A 19,858-nucleotide genomic window follows, 5' to 3' on the forward strand; every position below is an offset into this window, starting at 1 on the left:
AACCCCATCTGCTTGATTAAACATTGCTACACCCGCAAACAAAAGACCCTGCAAATCAATAGGAATGTGCTTTTTTTTGTGGTCAAGTTGTACATAATGGAAAACTGTACAGTGTTCGCTCTTTATAAGCTCAGGACCTCAGCTCCTTGTGAGGGAGTTGTGATGTACAAAGTTGGGGATCCACTGTATCGCCCCTGTAGAGATACATATACAGCCAGTGAATTCATTCATTTGCTTTTGAGTTCATTCAAAACACTGAAAACAGTATTGGAAGGATAATAGTAAAGCCATGACCATAATCCTACCACATACTTTATATGTTTCCTTTGGATCTGCAAGATACAGATGCATTGCGAGCTGAGTAGATGGGGGTAGGAAGAAGGGGCTAGAGGTTGTTTTCCAACCAGGCATCTTTCCTCTCCATATACTTAGATAGACATCACATTATTGTATCTGACCCATTATGGCAATTGTTTGAGCATGGGCAGCGCCATTGAGGCCATCTCCATTTTGAAGTAGTCCATTTTCTTGTTCTTCTACTTCTATGAGTTGGCGTGCATACTGCCACCTAGAGCATGTTGTTTGAAAAGCCAAGGTTGACGAATATAATTAATTGGCTGATCCCTCCTGATGACCCGTATGGAATCATGTGATCCTTCCATAACACATAAGAAGTACCACCCAGTTGACTACTTAAAAATAATGAAAGTCCTCAATGGTGCTGCCCATGCTAAAACAGGTTTTTGGGCACTACAGTCCTCCATGTTGCTCTCCCATACTCATATTTTCCTCTAACATATTTCTTGCTTCCTTCCTCCAATCAAAAAATACACATCTTATCCCGCTTCCGTCTACCAGACAGGAGCTTGCATCAGTCTGATTGATAGGGGTTCAGGGAGTAATACCTTTCATTTAGTAGTGTTTATTAAAGTGTACTTGATGTGCTGTAAACAACTCTACAGACTGGTCAGTTTGTTACACAGTTCTCTAACACTTTTTTTTACAAAACATTACCAGCAGAAGTACTGATACCCACTCTTTGGAATGTTCGGATCCCCCCTCCTACATTCTCACAGATACCCCACCAAACACTCCGTCTAATCACACACCCGGTCTATGTCTCTCTCTGCCTCTTTAAGAATTGCACTGATCATCAACAGGATGAACGGACAGCCATTCCTTATCGTTGGGGACAGGGTATATTCTGTAAAACCAGATGTAGGCCGACCCTACAGTTTAGAACAGACTAGAACATGTCAAGAACAGTCTGTTCCACTGCAGGTTAGAATTCGTTAGAGGGTTCAGATGGCAGGATCAGTCTCAGCTTCACACCAAAGAGAGGATTGTAAACATCATAGAGCGACCTTTGAACTTTACAGTATTAGTAAAGTATGTTAATTATTGACCATCCATAAGCAGTCATGTGCAGTAGGTTGTAAACATTATTGGGTGACCTTTGTTATTTTAGTCTGATTAAGTCCATAACTGGTGGTTCAGTGGTGAGCTGGAATGAGCTACATCACTACCGTACAAGCTGCAGAGTATGGCAGTTCAAAACGTCCATGGAGTCAGGAGTCACCGAGTCAACCCTAAAACCCTCTGCCAAAGACACCGTGAGCAGCTCCTCCAAAAACCTGTGCATGTCTTTGACCTCACATGGGCTGCGGCTAGGGGTGATGGCATCACAGAGGTCACCAAAGTGGGTCTGTGTGGCCCAAGAGTCCGAGATGACGAGTCCTCTGTACCGCTGTTTCTCATACTGATCCTGGGGAAGTTCGTCTGGCCGGGGAACCCACTCCAGTTTGAGACGGTTGTAGCGCCGGTCACTGGGGAGGGGGGAAGTAAGACCCTGGGTTGTGCGGTAAGAGAAACGCTCACAGAGGAGAACCAGAAAGGTACGCCAGGTGCAGAAGATTTCGGCGGTGAGGATGCGCACTGAGCATGTGCGGAGTTCGTAGTTCTCGGGAGCACGCCGAAGGTTGAAGTGTAGCACACGCACCTGGAATGAGAACGACAGGCTGATGCTGCAGTGCTAATGGTGCATGTGTGAAAGAACATCTGCATTCCACAACAGACCCACATGCACACACACATGCTTACACTATAATACTAACACACAAACAATGCACACACACCTGGCAGTCCACGTGCACCAGCAGCAAGGCTCTTCTGGGTGCATCTCTCAGGCTGAGCGCTCCAGCCTCAACGTGCCGCTGTATCTCATCCAGTAGGGGGCGTATCTGGAAGAAATCTGCTTCCCTCCTCAGCAGCCTCATCTCAGAGAACCCGTCCGGCAGGTCCAGGGAGCTGGAACGTAGGAAGTTCAGGATATAGCGGAAAATCTTCCCGTCGCGGTCGATGAAAACGTTTCCGCGTTTGTCCCTAAGCGTAGAGATCTGTCCGGTGAACATGGCGCCCAGCATGGAGTCTCGGTAGCGAGTCAGAGTGTCCAGGGTCGTAGTGTAGATCTCACCGCCAACGTTGAGAGAGATGGGGTCCGACAAGGAGTTACTGTTGCTGTCCGAGGAGTTTAGGTTCAGCATCCTCAGGCACTGAAACGACCTCTGCTCAGGCTAGAACACTAGATGAGAACACTCAAGATTGGAAATGGTAGAACTGTTGTCATATCACTTCTCTGTCTCTTTCTATGGAATTCAGCAGACTGTTCAAAGGAAGTTATACGTCTCAAGCGTCTTTTGTAGCCTGAAGAGACTTTCCTTTCAGAAGCGGCAGGGCGAAGTCGTAACCGGGATACTAGCAAGTCACAAAAAGACCCAAAAAGGATGAATTAACAAAAAGATCCGAAAAGATTGGAAGCTGGATCTGTAAAAAGCCGGTGCTCTGTGCAGGCGGATTTATCTATCTGTAATTTTGTTTCTCCCCATCATGGTCCCATACTGTGTAGGATTCCTGTTGGTGAGCTGAGGCCTGGTTAGTTGCATAAGACTGTTTGTGTCTGAGCAGCTGGCAGTGAGAGAGATGGGAGAGAAGGACAGCGAGGCGGGAGAGAAGGACTGGAATGCTAATAAAGGGGCGCTGCTAGCTTTTATTCTTCTGCCGTAACCCCTACTGTCTCACACACACACACACACACACACACACACACACACACACACACACACACACACACACACACACACACACACACACACACACACACACACACACACACACACACACACACACACACAGACAGGGGCGCGTACACAAACACATACACATACTGTCTGGAGACTGTTCGGGCAAGACACAGTTAGTCTTAAAGTGACAGTAGAGATTCTAAAAGCTCTTTTACCCACAGTGACCAGTTTGTACAATCTTGTCCCCAAGTCCCCTTCACACAGCGTGTGTGTGTGTGTATTCCTCCTCACCTGTATGCGCTGCATGGTCCTGTCTATGGCTCCAGGCTGCAGTAGTGTGACAGTACAACCTCCAAAACCTCCGCCTGTCATCCTGCTGCCGAACACACCTTCCACATCTACGGCTGCAGACACCAGCTCATCCAGTTCCTTACAGCTCATCTCACACAGGTTCCTGACAGTAGGGAACACATTATGGATGGATACTTTATATTTCTATCATATTTTATATGTGGATGAATAAAACAGGAATCTGCCCTCAGTGCATTGAGTGCATTGAGGATTTCTTTGAGGGTGTTCTCTATTCACTTGAGTGAGTTGTGGCTTTCCACCATGAGTTTGACAAATTCTTTGTAGGCCCCTTTCTTCAGGGCCTCTTCTGCCTGGGCCGTAAGCTCTATCTCCTCAATCACTTGACGAGCCCTCGATAGGTGTCATCGTCCAATCGGCTCTTAGCATCTGGAACAATAAATAAAATAACACAATGCTTGAATGTATAAGAATAGAATAGAACAGAATAGAATATCCTCTCGTTCTCACCCTCCTCGTCCATCAGTGTGGCATCTCTCAAGCTGGCCTTTTCCAAGATGGCGACTGCCTCCTCACACTGTCTTCATCTGCCATGGTACTCGCTGCCCATCAGAGAATGTTTGACGTTCTAATTAAGGATGAGGATGACCAGGCCTGAGGCAGACAGAGGATCAGGAGTTGCCTCCAGAGATGTGAGGAAACAACAAGAGTATATAATACAGTCATAACACAGTAATAAACAACACTTTAGTTAAGCTTTAGCTTTACTTTAGCATTAGCCATGATCCTTTAGCATATGCCTATAGCAGTGGTTCCCAACCTTTTCACTCAGGCCCCCCTTCCAGCATTGGGGTACATCCCGTGCCCCCCACAGTTTGGGAACCACTGGCCTATAGGAGGATTCCACACCTGCGTAGGCAGAAGATATTTTGGGTATCTCAGATTGTTCTGGCAATCCTCACATAATTTTAGCCACTTTTTAGACCTATACATGCCTCCTGTAAGACCCTATGATCCGTTAACCATACATGATACAGATGTCTTAGTGTCAGTATACTCCTTGTAGTGTGTTCTCAAATATGGAGTATGTCTAGATGAAATACACATTTTCACATTCGTTTATTCAACATAATAAGATATCTCAAAAATACATTTTTTTTTAATTTAGCTTATTTTCACACATTGTTTGGAATGTCAAAGTGTGCTTGCTCTCTGGTACTTTTAATGGCATGGCCCATTTTTATACATAAATGCATGTTATATTTCATTAACCAACCACAGCCCTCCTTTAGGATTGCACATTCAGCAAATCCCCAGCAGAGGGAGTTCCCTTTGAATTCATTTCCCATTCACTGTGGCAGTGCTCATAAAATGCCTCAGAACAAAATTAGCAGAAAGCCTACTCTGGAATTTGTTTACATCCTTGTTAGTGAGCATATGTTCTTTGCCAAGATAATTCATCCACCTGGCAGGTGTGGCATATCAAGAAGCGGTTTAAACAGCACAATCATTACACAGGTGCACCTTGTGCTTGGAACAATAAAAGGCCACTCTAAAATGTGCAGTTTTGTTATACAACACAATGCCACAGATGTCTCAAGTTTGGAGGGAGCGTGCAATTGGCATACTGACTGCAGGAATGTCCACCAGAGATGTTGCCAGATAATTGAATGTTCATTTCTCTACCATAAGCTGCCTGCAGCGTTGTTTTAGAGAATTTGACAGTACATAAAATCAGCCTGGCTCCCCAGTGGGTGGGCCTGGGTCCCCAGTCGGTGGGCCTATATCTTCACAGGCCCACCCATGGCTGCGCCCCTGCCCAGTCATGTGAAATCCATAAATTAGAGCCTAATAAATGTATTTCAATTGACTGATTTCCTTCTATGAACTGTAATTCAGTAAAATCTTTGAAACAGATGCATGTTCCGTTTATATTGATGGTTATTTTATCAATATTTTTGCACAAAGGCTTTTCCTCTGGCGTTACCGACACAAAAAGATCCCACCATCTCGAACGATCAAATATCTGTTGGCATTTCATTTTTTTTAAATCGAAATGTCCTGTTTCCATCACAGTTTTTTGTATATGAATGACTGTACTCGCATGAAAATTGGTTGTAAACGAACTCAACATACCAGTTTTGCAAGCATTTGCATGAGTTTAAGTACTCTAAACTTCCTCATGGTTCTTATCCGGGGGATTAGCTCAAATGGTAGAGCGCTCGCTTAGCATGCGAGAGGTAGCGGGATCGATGCCCGCATCCTCCAATAATTATTTTCGCATTTACTAAGGAGATTTCTGTGGTTTATTCAATGACAGTGTGTGTACATATCTAGTATTTGTGTAGTGGATATTTCTGTTCAATACAATAAGTACGGAATATTCTAAAGTTATTACTTGGAATATAATTGCATTGCCTTAAATGTTCTACAGCATGAATGTCCAACTGCTTTCATTGCTTTCGCTCTCGACTCTCTATTCCAGTAGAGGGCAGTATGTTCTCATCCAACTACATTCAATCTAAAATAACGATAGAACCTGTGCAATTTCGACCAATGTTGATCATTGTTCAGGCCTATATCAAGGCCTATATCAAGTGTATTTTCATAAACAGTTAGTTCACGATTAACCCATCAAAAATTTATGAAAATGTTAAATAATGTTTTAAAAATGTATGAAAAATAATTCAAGTAGAAAGGAGAAAGGGAAGGAAAGAGAGGAGAAGTGCTACAAATTGGTCCCATTGCCATGGGTATGTCTCTCACCATTGCCATGGGTATGTCTCTCACCATTGCTATGCTGTCTGGAATGTTAAATACACACATGAACACACGCACACACACACTCCCCCAGCTAAATTACACATTTGGTACGAATACAAACCAATTTAAGTTCTCGGAAAGGTCCTCTCTAAAATGAAGCTCGGACCTGTTTAAATCAGGATGTAGGGATGTGGCCTAGTGGATTCAGTAGCCTAGGAAGAAGAGTTATAGGTTCCCACTGAAATTAGGGTAAAACTTCAATTGAAATACAATGACTTAACCTGGCTAACAGGTTCAATCAATCTCATTTCAAATTGCATTGAAAATTCCACATAGAATAGTTAAAATTCTCACATAGAATCTACATGGAAACTGCAACACAATTCATGTCATGTGGTGTAAATACCTTGATCATGCAACATCAGATTCATGTCACGGTTTCATAATATTTTAGATGATTTTTTGTGTGTTTTTTTTTTTGGCTTATTCTCACAATTATTTTATTTATATTTTACCTTTATTTAACCAGGCAAGTCAGTTAAGAACAAATTCTTATTTTCAATGACGGCTTAGGAACTGTGGGTTAACTGCCTTGTTCAGGGGCAGAATGACAGATTCGTACCTTGTCAGCTCAGGGGTTTGAACTTGCAACCTTCCGGTTACTAGTCCAACGCTCTAACCACTAGGCTACCCTATATTCAAGATTGTACAAAACATTAGGAACACCTGCTCTTTCCATGACAGACTGACCAGGTGAATCCAGGTGAAAGTTATGATCCCTTATTGATGTCACTTGTTAAATTCACTTCAATCAGTGTAGATGAAGGGGAGGTGACAGGTTAAAGATGGATTTTTAAGACATGGATTGTGTATGTGTGCATTTCAGAGGGTGAATTTGCAAGACAAAATATTTAAGTGCCTTTGAACGGGGTATGGTAGTAGGTGCAAGGCGCACCTGTTTGAGTGTGTCAAGAACTGCAACGCTGCTGGATTTTTCACGCTCAACAGTTTCCCCATGTGTATCAAGAATGGTCCACCACCCAAAGGACATCCAGCCAAGAGCAGGCCAGTTGTCAAAAATGGGTAATTGATGAAAGACGACAAAGGAGGCTGACACAAATTTTGCAGAGCAAAATATGGGATACAGTTAGTCAACTTACAGTCCAGTACAACGTTGGTGTCCAAAGACCCATAAAATAATTCATAACTCGTTCTACCTTGACACGAATGGGTTGTCTTCTTTCAGCAAGAAAGGTTGCAGTTGCCTAAGGAGCGAAAACACTGGACACTGGAGAATTGGAAAAACATTGCCTGGTCTGATGAATCCCGATTCCTACTGTTTTACACTGATGGGAAGACTAGGGTATGGAGAAAACCAGATGAGTTCATGCATCAATCATGCCGTGTATACACATTTCAGACTGGTGGTGGTGTGATGGTGTGGGGTGTATTTTCATGGCACACATTGGGCCCCTTGATAAAAGTGGAGAAACGTTTGAATGCCACAGGATATCTGAACATCACCGCCTATTAGGTACATCCCTTCATAGCAGCAGTGTATCCATCTGCGTATGGATTTCTTCAGCAAGATATTGCCCCATGGCACAAAGGCTAGGATAGTCCAGGAATGGTTCCACAAACATGACAGTGAATTCAGCTTAGTGCAGTGGCCTACCCAGTCACCAGATCTCAAGCCAACTGAGCATCTGTGGGCTGAGAAGGAACGAGCTAGAGATCCACTAGCAGCCAACTTGACACAACAGTGGGAAGCATTGGCTTCAGCATGGGCCAGCATCCCTGTGAAACCCTTTCAACACCTTGTAGAGTCCATGCTCCAACGAATTTAAGCTGTTCAGAATTCAAAAGGGGGTGCAACTCAATATTAAATCAAATCAAATTTTATTAGTCACATGCGCCGAATACAACAGTGAAAGGCTTACTTACGAGCCCCTAACCAACAATGCATTTCAAATTTGAAAAAATACGGATAAGAATAAGAAATTAAAGTAACAAGTAATTAAAGAGCAGCTGTCGTGAAGAGGGCAGTCGTGAAGAAGGCACGACAAAACCTATTCCCCCTCAGGAGACTGAAAAGATTTGGCATGGGTCCTCAGATCCTAAAAAGGTTCTACAGCTGCACCATCGATAGCATGGTTGCATCACTGCCTGGTATGGCAACTGCTCGGCCCTCGACCGCAAGACACTACAGAGGGTAGTGCGAAGGGGCCAAGTACATCACTGGGGCCAAGCTTCCTGGTACAATGGTCATTTACAACATTAATAACCTCTTGGTACTAGGGGGCAGTATTTTCATTTTTGGAAAAAAAACTTTCCCGGGATATTTTGTCAGGACAAGATGCTAGAATATGCATATAATTGACAGCTTTGGATAGAAACACTCTAACATTTCCAAAACTGTAATGATATTGTCTGTGAGTATAACAGAACTGATGTTGCAGGCGAAAGCCTGAGAAAAATCCAATCCGGAAGTGCCCAGGTTTTGAAAGCACTGCGTTCCAATGAGTCCCTATTGAACTGTGAGTGTGCTATGAACCAGCTTATGTTTTCTATGTATTCCCCAAGGTGTCTACAGCATTGTGACGTAGTTTTACGCATTTATGTTGAAGAATAGTCGTAGGCGGCCACATTGCGTAAGTGGTCACATGGTGGCTCCGAGAGAGATTCTCGCTTAAAATACAGAGGTAGCCACTACTCCAATCGGTCCTCATGAAAAACGAATTGTCCCGACGGATATATTATCGAATAGATATTAGAAAAACACATTGAGGACGGATTATAAACAACGTTTGCCATGTTTCTGTCGATATTATGAAGCTAATTTTGAATATTTTTAGCCGTTTTCGAGACTGCAATTTCCGGTCGATTTCTCAGCCAAACGTGAAGAACAAACGGAGCTATTTCGCCTACAAAAATAATATTTTGGGAAAAAATTAACTTTGGCTATCTACCTGGGACTCTCGTGAGTGAAAACATCCGAAGTTCATCAAAGGTAAACTATTTAAGTTGATTGCTTTTCTGATTTGTGACAAGGTTGCCTGCTGCTAGCAAGGCATAATGCTATGCTAGGCTATCGATAAACTTACACAAATGCTTGTCTAGCTTTGGCTGTAAAGCATATTTTGAAAATCTGAGATGACAGGGTGATTAACAAAAGGCTAAGCTGTGTCTCAATATATTTTATTTGTGATTTTCATGAATAGGAATATTTTCTAGGGATATTTATGTCCATTGCGTTATGCTAATTATTGTCAGGCGATGATTACGCTCCCGGATCCGGGATGGGGAATATTCAATATCTACACTGTATTTCTGATTAATTTGATGTTATTTTAATGGGTAAAAAATGTTGCTTTTCTTTCAAATACAAGGACATTTCTAAGTGACCCCTAACTTTTGAACGGTAGTGTAAATAAAGAAAAACCTACACCGAACAAAAATATAAATGCAACATGCAACAATTTCAAATATTTTACTGAGGTGCAGTTCATTTAGGAAATCAGTCAATTGAAATAAATTATTTATGCCCTAATCTATGGATTTCACATGACTGGGAATACAGATATGCATCTGTTGGTCACAGATACCTTAAAAAAAAGGTAGGGGCGTGGATCAGAAAACCAGTCAGTATCTGGTGTGACCACTATTTTCCTCATGCAGAGATGATCAGACTGTTGATTGTGGCCTGTGTAATATTGTCCAACTCCTCTTCAATGGCTGTGTGAAGTTGCTGGATATTGGTGGGAACTGAAACACGCTGTCTTACACGTTGATCCAGAGCATCCCAAACATGCTCAATGGGTGATATGTCTGGTGAGTATACAGGCAATGGAAGAACTGGGACATTTTCAGCTTCCAGGAATTGTGTACAGATCCTTGTGACATAAGGCCATTTTTATTTTTATTTGATTTAATTCACCTTTATTTAACCAGGTAGGCTAGTTGAGAACAAGTTCTCATTTACAACTGCGACCTGGCCAAGATAAAGCAAAGCAGTGTGACAGAAACAACAACACAGAGTTACACATGGAGTAAACAATAAACAAGCCAATAACACAATAAACAAGTCAATGACACAGTAGAAAAAATAGTCTATATACAGTGTGTGCAAAAGGCATAAGGAGGTAGGCAATAAATAGGCCATAGGAGCGAATAATTACAATTTAGCTGATTAACACTGAAGTGATAAATGAGCAGATGATGATGTGCAAGTAGTGACACTGGTGTGCAAAAGAGCAGAAAAGTAAATAAAATTAAAACAGTATGGGGATGAGGTAGGTAGATTTGGTGGGCTATTTACAGATGGACTATGTAAAGCTGCAGCGATCAGTTAGCTGCTCAGATAGTTGATGTTTAAAGTTGGTGAGGGAAATAAAAGTCTCCAACTTCAGTGATTTTTGCAATTCGTTCCAGTCACTGGCAGCAGAGAACTGGAAGGAAAGGCGGCCAAATGAGGTGTTGGCTTTGGGGATGATCAGTGAGATATACCTGCTGGAACGTGTGCTACGGGTGGATGTTGTCATCGTGACCAGTGAACTGAGATAAGGCGGAGCTTTACCTAGCATAGACTTATAGATGACCTGGAGCCAGTGGGTCTGGCGACAAATATGTAGCGAGGGCCAGCCGATTAGAGCATACAGGTCGCAGTGGTGGGTGGTATAAGGTGATTTGGTAACAAAACAGATGGCACTGTGATAGACTGCATCCGGTTTGCTGAGTAGAGTATTAGACGCTATTTTGTAGATGCTTTATCATGGTGAAACATGAGGTGATGGTTGGGGATGAATGGCACGACAACGGGCCTCAGGATCTCGTCACTGTATCTCTGTGCATTCAAATTGCCATCAATAAAATGCAATTGTCTTCCTTGTCCGTAGCTTATGCCTGCCCATACCATAACCACACCTCCACCATGGGGCACGCTGTTCACAACATTGACATCAGCAAACCACTCGCCCACACAACGCCATAACACAGTCTGCCTTCTGCTCAGTACAGTAGTAAGGCGCTACAGAGGGTAGTGCGTACGGCCCAGTACATCCCTGGGGCCAAGCGTCCTGCCATCCAAGACCGATATACTAGGCGGTGTCAGAGGATGGCCCAAAAAATAGTAAAAGACTCCAGTCCCCCAAGTCAAAGACGGTTCTCTCTGCTATCGCACAGGGAAGCGGTACCGGAGCGCCAAGTCTAGGTCCAAAGGGCTCCCTAAATCCGGCCAAACCCTCCCCTGTTACGGTCCCGCTCCCTCTCCCTGGCGCTTGAAGGAGCCAGGCTCCCCAGCATTGCGCACTCCTGCCACCATCATTAAGCACACCTGCCTTCCCCCCGACACGCGCTTCAGCGATTATTGGACTAACCTGGACTCAATCACCTCTGTCATTACCTCCCCTATATCTGTCTGGTTCCCCACTCTGTTCCCTGCCTCAGCATTGATTGTCATATGTCCTTGTACAGCCGTGTGCTGACGCTGTTCATGTCTTGTTTCATGCCTGTTCCTGATTAAATGTTTGACTCTCCATACCTTCTTCTCATCTCCGGCATCGGTCCTTACATCCCCTTGTTGAATTTGCGATTTACAACTTGTTGTGTAATGTTTATGTCCAATGGCTACGTTTAATTTATAATTTCTCTTCATATGTCGAGGATTGACAAAGGATTTGCCAGTAGATTGTCAACTTGATTCATGGTCATGACTGCTTTTCTAGCTTGCTAGCTAAAATTTTGAAAGTATGATGTTGACATGATTGGTAGATATAATGTGATTTAATGTCATTTCATCTGTGGCCAATGACCTTGAGTCTTCTTGGATGAGCACTTCTCGTGTAAGTCTATGGCAGAACACTGAGCCAATCACGGCACAACTAGAGAACATTACCAACCCCTACGCTCTGTATTTTCTGCTGGCTGCCCCACCACCACAGAAAGCACTGAGCTAGGCTGAAACACCTGCATTTTGGAGCTGCCTTACTCAAGAAACCAAAAAATATACCATGTTTGTATGCGGCCCTATTAACTTTTTTTTACATCGTTTGCCAACTTATATGTGACACGTATTAATGCCAAAACAACATGCAAAGCGTGCAAAAAATAAATAGATTTAAAAAAAATATTTAATAAAAATGTTAAGCTAAACAAGGTTGGGCTCTGCCACTGTAAACAGTCATCCTTGGCTGTCAGAGCTGGAGAGGTGACTCTGTAAACATTCCCCACTTTACCTCTTCCAGGTATTTCTGCAGCTCACATGGGGCACTTCATGCCCTGTGAGGTTGACCCTTCTGGCTGGACAGTGACCTCAGACACAGTCTTCGATGCGAGGACGCTATATTTCTGTAGCACTGTGGTCAAGATGCTTGCTGAATTAATCACGCTGGCATCTTCCTGGCATCCTGCTGCTCCACAGCTCTACTCTGATTTGCTGAAGTACAAATGACTCTACTTCCCTCATCAGTGGCTCCATCTCTGTTGAGTGAAGTGCCATAGACACACTTGGATCCATCAGGCAACCTGCTGCAGGGGTTGGATGGAAGTTTGCTTCCAGAGGATACAGTATGCATGCTAAGTGCTCTCGCAGTGAATTCAGGAGGACCTGTGCCAACTGTTTTGGAACAGTAGTTGACAGCAAGTGTGCCTCAAGGTTGAGACGGCATGGCAACACATCAGACAGCGACTGTCTGCTTGAGGTTTGTCATGCTGTCAGTTTAGGGCGGCAGGTAGCCTAGCGGTTAAGAGCATTGGGTAACCGAAAGGTCACTGGTTTAAATCCCCAAGCCAACTAGGTGAAAAAAATCTGTTGATGTGCCTGTGAGCAAGGTACTTAACTCCAATTGCTCTTGTAAGTCACTCTGGCTAAAAGTGTCTGCTAAATGACAAAAATGTAATTCTAAGTTAGTTGGTGTGGATTGTGAATGGCTTCAGCAACTTCACAAGCTGTTCTAGCATGGCCCAATCACGCTCTGTGTTCGCCCATGGATTTCTTCCCTGGTAGCTAGTAATAGTGATGCACAAGCTAAGCCTATTTGAAAAATTGGCATTACTGTCAGTATTAAACTGCCAGATTCAGAAGCTTAAAAACTCAATAAAAAAAAATAGCTTAACCCCGTTCGATTTTAGCCCAAAGTGATTTTTATTTTATTTGAGGTCGTTTTGTAGTTTTTCGTTTTTTCAGTCTTTCTAAATTATTTTTCCAATTTTTGTTTTTATTTTAGTTTCAGTTTTGGTTTACTATTATAATCTCGATCACCACTTTATGTCCCTCAGTGTAGCCGTGTCAATTTAGATAGATTCAGATGATGACAGGATGAGGCTTTATCTTGATTATGCCAAACAGCCGCTGATGCACTTTGTTGACATGAGCAAGAGTGTCTATGGTGATACATTTGCAGTGTACAATGTACATGGTCTCACTCACTCGGCAGATGATGTTGCATTTCACAGCTGCTCACTCAATGACCTTAATTACTTTGAGTTTGAAAACCATTTTCAGTGGCTTAAATGTGCCATCAAAAGCCCACTGAGGCGACTGTCCGTATCAAGCCAAGTGAAACACATTGTCAAGAACATCCAACCACACATCAAGTATAACATGTGAGATGGTTGCTTCCTCCTCCAGGACAAATACTGTCGATTTGTCCAAAGAAATAAGAAGCGATGGAAACCTTGTTCGTGTGATGTCATTCACCATCCTCAAACTGACAACGTCTTTCTTTCATGTGTCTCCAAAGACTTCAAAATCGCAGGTATTCAAAAATATCCACAAATGCAGAAGATACATTATTTCTCCGGAGAACCTCATCAGCAAAGGCAATACATACAGATCCCTCTGTTGCACAGTTTTGCCAAGTAAGATCAGATCTATTGGAATAGTTTGGTTTGCAATTATGGTTTATATTATGTTGTCTAATAATGTCTATTCCCCCAGGTTCTAATCTCAGAAGATGTGGGCCAGAGCAGTGTGGGTGGAAAATAAGAAGCCAAATGTGTTACTCCAGAGCACTGTGTGAAGGCCCCCAAATCAATATTACAAAGCAATAAAGGATTGGCCCTCACCTTCTCTGAAATTGAAGTCACTTCAGCTTCTCAGAATAAAACTGACATCAGGTAAATAGCAGATACATTATACCTGAAAATGCAATAAGAAACTGCTGGTTGTTAAAGATGACTGTTAAATTGTTCGAGCCCTCACCCTGCCATTCACAATCAAAACAGTATTGTGAAGATGTCAATATCCGAAGCCAGTGAAGTGGAGGACAACTCCAAGAGAAAGCGAAGGAGAATTCCATTCAGATCATGTAAAACTGGTATGTTTAAACACACATTGACAGTCTGCGTTCATTCAATTTACTTGCCAGGGTTTTATTCTGTATATTGTTGTGTGTTTAGAATCACATGAGGAATGTGATCTCCCACCTCCAGCCACTACTGCCTCCAAGTCATTTAAACCCTAGCCACCGAACAACCACCTTGCCTTTTGATCGACTGGGAGGACCATTTACTGTATTACTTTAGCTGATCCTTTCAAATTGACGAGTGTGGCTAGTGGGAAGGTAGCCTCAACCCAGACGGAATCACTCCATGTTTCACCATTGTTAGTGTAGTGAAACTGAACTGAAATCAGTCTGGATTTCGAAGCTAGGTGGTAGGGGCTTGAGAGGTGAACTTTGGCATGCTTTAGAATTTGAGTTTGAAGTTTGGTAATGTGTTGAGGTAAATTTCTTCTTCCACTTCAATAAAACGCAAACAAATGACGTGTGTAGAAAAAGGCTGGATGTTATTTGACACTTTTATGTTTATTTTCAGGCAAAGGTCTACACAAGCCCCCACCAAAATATGCCCAGAAGCACCAGAAAACCTGTGCCACTGCTAGCAAGAAGCAAAAGGCTAAAATGCAGCATCCTTCACAATGTAACTCAACTCTTTATTCTTGACCGTTGTATCGAGACAGGTATTCTAATTGTAAAAACAATTGGCGTGATGTTGTCCAATCTTTTATTGCAGAGAATCATCTCGGTTTCTCACATGGCTTAACCCTGGAGCACGAGGGTTCGAAGTCTCCTTCTGCCTTCTTAACGGAGGGATTGCCCTCACCAAATCGCTGCAAAGGATCAGACCCTTTTCCTGTGAGACGCAAGTATGAAACTCTCCATTTAGAATTTTGGCTTTAACGTTAGTTAGAAATGAGATTGTGTTTAGATTGCCTTTTAGGTTGGCTTACAAATGTGTTTAGAAGAAAAAAAATGCTGAATGTTATTTGACACTTGCGTGTCTTATTTCTTTAGGCCTACCCAACTCCCACTAAATTCTGCTCCCAAGAGCCAGAACCTGTGCCAGTGCCACTAAGAAGCAAAAGGCAAAAAAAAAATGCAAGCCTCCAAGTATTGGTGGTGAGGGGAAATTCGACTTCAACCTGAATGAGACAGAGGAAGATTCATTAAAGATGAAAGAACAGCTAATGGGGAATGATTTTCATTGGTGTGAGTGGAATTACATATTGCCATGTAGTACGGGATGGAAATATCCTGTGCATGTGTAATGTATTAGTGTCCTTTTGTAAAATGACAGATATCTCAGATCTCGAAGCTGAGGGGGAAAACATCCCATACCGAGTGAAGAGAACAATGCACTGGTAAACTATTACTATATTTGATTCACCTTTAAATGAGGTCATGGTGTGTTGCTTGCAAAGTCCATATTTTGTGTTCTATACAGAACCCTGAGAAACGGCCTCATGTCAACGATGAATATGAATGGAAACCAAGGGAAGGGGGCTTTTGAGGACTCCAACCTTTGCAGCGTGATTATGTCTGCAGTGGAGTCCAAATCATGACATTTACAGTGACATTTGAATACCTTCTCTAGCTAATATCTCCTTTTCCTCCTTTACAGCAGGTGTGAGTCTTGGCGATTCAAAGGCTACAGGGGCAGAAATACTACAGGCGATGTCAACATGCCTTAAGAAATGAAAAGCATCGAAGCCTGTTCTGACCGTGCCTTTTTTTTGTTTAGTGCATATCTAATTAGTGTTTCCCGAAGCCTGTGCCAGAAACCATTTTTTTGCATTTATTTTTTCTTAAATCGGCTTGTACATCTATTTTGTGATGCAATACATTTTTCATTTCAACCATTCTTGACTTTGTTTGCTTCACAGTTTGACATGGACAAAAGTTTATACAATGCTGTTCCAAGTTACTGCTCTAATTGTGTTACACAGAATGGCAATAGCCAACAGTAGTATTAGACCCTAAGTCTGGAAGATACATTTTGCACCATGAGTAGAATTCTGCACCATGAGTAGAACTGTATTATACATATCAGGGTGCTTTTCAAGTGTGCAGCAACAGAAAGTCCCGGTTGATACAGTTTGTTTTCATATTCTTACCTCAGGCTCGTAAAGAAGCCTACATCACAAAATGGCAACTACTTCCAAACATCTAATCAACACACTTCATGATTGGCGATGATCCCTGTTGAATTCATGGTGTGTTTTGGTCAAATCAGGTCACAATGTGTTCTGAACTTCACTCCAACTTTTAAACGTAGTGGATTATTAGTTGAGTATAGTTTCCAAACTCGATAGTATCGAAATAAAACTGTTGGCTGTCTTTTTGAGTGGGTGAATCAAAGGTTTAAATCTTATTGATCAAAGTCTCAACCAAATATGACCAACATTTCCACGTTGAAAAGACGTGTGCACAGTGGGCCGTGCTCACTCAAGAGAAGTATAGTTGGACAATTGGGAGGTTGAAGTCAATCGAACTTGTGCATGTGCACATAAAAATAAAGACTCTTATGCAGTTGTTCACTTGATTTAGAGAAAAAGTTGCAATTTAGAATGTGCTCCAAACTGTAGCATTTGATATTGCTCTCAGCTGTCTGTTAACTAAAATGAGCTACATTTGATCTCATTCTATCCTCCCACCAAAGCTGTGTTTGGGTGTGAGAAAGAGAGATCATGTTGCCATGGAAATGTCTCCTGTCCAGAAGGTTAATGATGAGTCTCGGCCACGGCTCGATCTGTTGGGTTGCCAGGCAACGCCAATGGCGTCCCTCGTTGAAAAGTCTTTATTTTTGCAGGGCTGCATGTGCGTCACAACGTTTCAGCAAAGCTTTGTAAAGGACTAGATGATTGGACTAGACTTTTTTTGTGAGTGACAGTGCCCTCTAAGAGTCTGCTGAAAAAATGACTGTATTGCAAATGTAACTTTTTAAGAATGCTCACAAAACCCTTTAGAGAGGGCACTTTCGCTCACAAAAAAAGTCCTTTGTCTTGGCTGACTTCTTCACCCAAACTCTTTAAAGTTCAAAAGATAAGCCAGGGCTACCATAGTTCACACAACACTGACAAACCCAAATCCTTTGTGCTCTGATTTAAGACTGGGGGTAGGGAGCCCAGGGACTGGGGAGGCCCTTGTAGCGGTAACCTGCCTGAGTAGTTTTAACTGTCTCCGTCTCTATTGAGTGAGGAGGGGGTTTACAGCATGTAAATAGCTTCACAGGCCTCCTCTGTCCACTGCTCCTCTGCCTGTTGCTGAGAGACGAGCTAGAAGTCACCAGGCTCTCTGAGAGGATAACACAGGCATTTAAAACAACATGTCCTCCCCCTCCTCTTTCTTCTCCGCCAACCCCCCTAGAGATAGGGAAAAGGGCAAAGGGAATGAAACAATTGTGTTAAATGTGGGGAGAGCTCCTGTTTCTGAGAGAGAGATCGAGAGAGAGAGAGAGAGAGAGAGAGAGTGAGTGAGTGAGATACAAAGTGAGAGACAAAGTGAGAGAATGAGGGACAAACCCCACTACACAACATTAAACTAGTGGAAAGGAGGGCGGAAGTGGAGTATGACAAAAGGGTCAGAGAGAAAAACAAGACATGATGAGAGGAGGAGGGCCATGTAGCCGATAGTAGAGGGAGCTACAGAGGTAGAGGAACATATAGAGAGGCATACTATATTTGGGGGCCAGGCCGTGAAATGGAACCCTTTGGAGCTGTGATCAGCTCCAGCGTTCTGCTAGCCTAGCTTCCATTCCTCTCCATTCACCTGGGAGTATGACTCACTACAGAAGGTGACAGAGATGACAGCTATTGAAAAACTAGCCCTGATCTGGAGCCTGTGGGCGGCAGTGATCTTCGCAGCTGGAGTTGGTGAGGAACTTAATTTGATATCACCCTCAATTACAGGGGGTGAGCCATAGACATCTTTATGTATTTCTATGGTGTAAGCTTCACTTGCTTTTTAACTTCTCTTCTAATCAGATGTTTGATGTTGAACATTAATCTGGTTTGATACGGATTAGAATGTATGTGTTTTCCCCCCCAATACTAACCATAAAGGGATATAGGATATCATATAAAACAATAATCTGTTCGTGTGCTTGACTAACAAATACCTCTTCCAAATTGTACAGAATTTAATGAGCAATTGTATGATTAATCATGTTCATATTAATTTAATTGGTAATCAAGTGGCAATGGTCAATGTTGTTCCCCCAGATGAGCACCTTTGCCCCAAAGGAGCCCAGGTCCATCTTGCCAGTCTGCAATGCTATTGGCTGTCAGAGTCAGCGACATCATGGCTGGAGGCGAAGGGTATCTGTCGTCAGGTGAAGGGTGGGGATCTAGCCACAGTCCGAAGCACTGAAACTCAGACATTCATCCACAACTCCTTCAAATCGTGAGTAAACAGTTTATGATCTTTCTAACAGATTTATACATTATATTCTGTCACCTGACTACACTAATTCACTTAATTCCCCACCACCCTCTTTTAAATTGTTGGGTATACGGTACCAGTCAAAAGTTTGAACAGACCTACTCATTCAAGGGCTTTTCGTTATTTTTACTATTGTCTACGTTGTAGAATAATAGTGAAGACATCAAAACTATGAAATAATACATTGAATCATGTAGTAACCAAAAAAGTCTTAAACAAATCCAAAAATATTTTATATCTTATATTCTTCAAAGTAGCAACCCTTTGCCTTGATGACAGCTTTGCACACACTTGGCATCCTCTCAACCAGCTTCATGAGGAATGCTTTTCCAACAGTCTTGAAGGAGTTCCCACATATGCTGAGCACATGTTGGCAGAATTTCCTTCACTCTGCGGTCCAACTCATCCCAAACTATCTCAATTGGGTTGAGGTCAGGTGATTGTGGATGCCAGGTCATCTGATGCAGCACTCCGTTACTCTCCTTGGTCAAATAGCCCTTACACAGCCTGTTGAAAAACAAATGATAGTACCACTAAGCGCAAACCACGTGGGATGCCGTATCCCTGCAGAATGCTTTGGTAGACATGCTGGTTAAGTGTGCCTTGAATTCTAAGTAAATCACTGACAGTGTCACCATCAAAGCACCCCCACACGGTCACACCTCCTCCTCCATTCTTCACAGTGGGAACCACACATGTGGAGATCATCTCACACAACAGTTGAAACCAAAAATCTCAAATTTACTTATCAGACCAAACTACAGATTTCCACCAGTCTGATGTCCAATGCTCGTGTTTTTTGGCCCAAGCAAGTCTCTTCTTCTTATTAGTGTCCTTCAGTAGTGGTTTATTTACAGCAATTTGACCATGAAGGCCTGATTCACGCAGTCTCCTCTGAACAGTTTATGTTGAGATGTGTCTGTTACATGAAATCTGTGAAGCATTTATTTGGGCTGCCATATCTGAGGCTGGTAACTCTAATGAACT

At 42.7% G+C, this 19,858-nt stretch overlaps 2 protein-coding genes and 1 non-coding gene across 3 annotated transcripts in view; 2 read left to right on the forward strand and 1 right to left on the reverse strand.

The window, feature by feature from the left end:
• Nucleotides 1-1,522: 1,522 nt before the first annotated feature.
• On the reverse strand, nucleotides 1,523-2,543 carry LOC139375615 (BTB/POZ domain-containing protein KCTD21-like). Its single transcript, XM_071117408.1, has 2 exons — nucleotides 2,136-2,543; nucleotides 1,523-1,999 (listed from the first exon to the last, which is right to left on the reverse strand). Exons 1-2 carry the CDS (start codon nucleotides 2,541-2,543, stop codon nucleotides 1,523-1,525), a joined length of 885 nt encoding a protein of 294 aa, XP_070973509.1.
• Nucleotides 2,544-5,584: 3,041 nt separating this feature from the next.
• trnaa-agc (transfer RNA alanine (anticodon AGC)) lies at nucleotides 5,585-5,657 on the forward strand. The gene has a single exon. It is a non-coding gene; the product is annotated as a tRNA-Ala (tRNA).
• A 7,061-nt stretch (nucleotides 5,658-12,718) lies between these two features.
• LOC139377129 (polycystic kidney disease 1b) overlaps nucleotides 12,719-19,858 on the forward strand; it is a 32,098-nt gene continuing 24,958 nt past the window's right edge. Inside the window, exons 1-3 of the mRNA XM_071120151.1 lie at nucleotides 12,719-12,850; nucleotides 18,222-18,303; nucleotides 18,652-18,832. Of these exons, the coding sequence (XP_070976252.1) occupies nucleotides 12,719-12,850; nucleotides 18,222-18,303; nucleotides 18,652-18,832 (395 nt within the window). The remainder of the gene's footprint in view (nucleotides 12,851-18,221; nucleotides 18,304-18,651; nucleotides 18,833-19,858) is intronic.

Source organism: Oncorhynchus clarkii, chromosome 20 (assembly GCF_045791955.1).
Source record: "Oncorhynchus clarkii lewisi isolate Uvic-CL-2024 chromosome 20, UVic_Ocla_1.0, whole genome shotgun sequence".
In the NCBI taxonomy this organism is placed as follows: domain Eukaryota; kingdom Metazoa; phylum Chordata; class Actinopteri; order Salmoniformes; family Salmonidae; genus Oncorhynchus; species Oncorhynchus clarkii.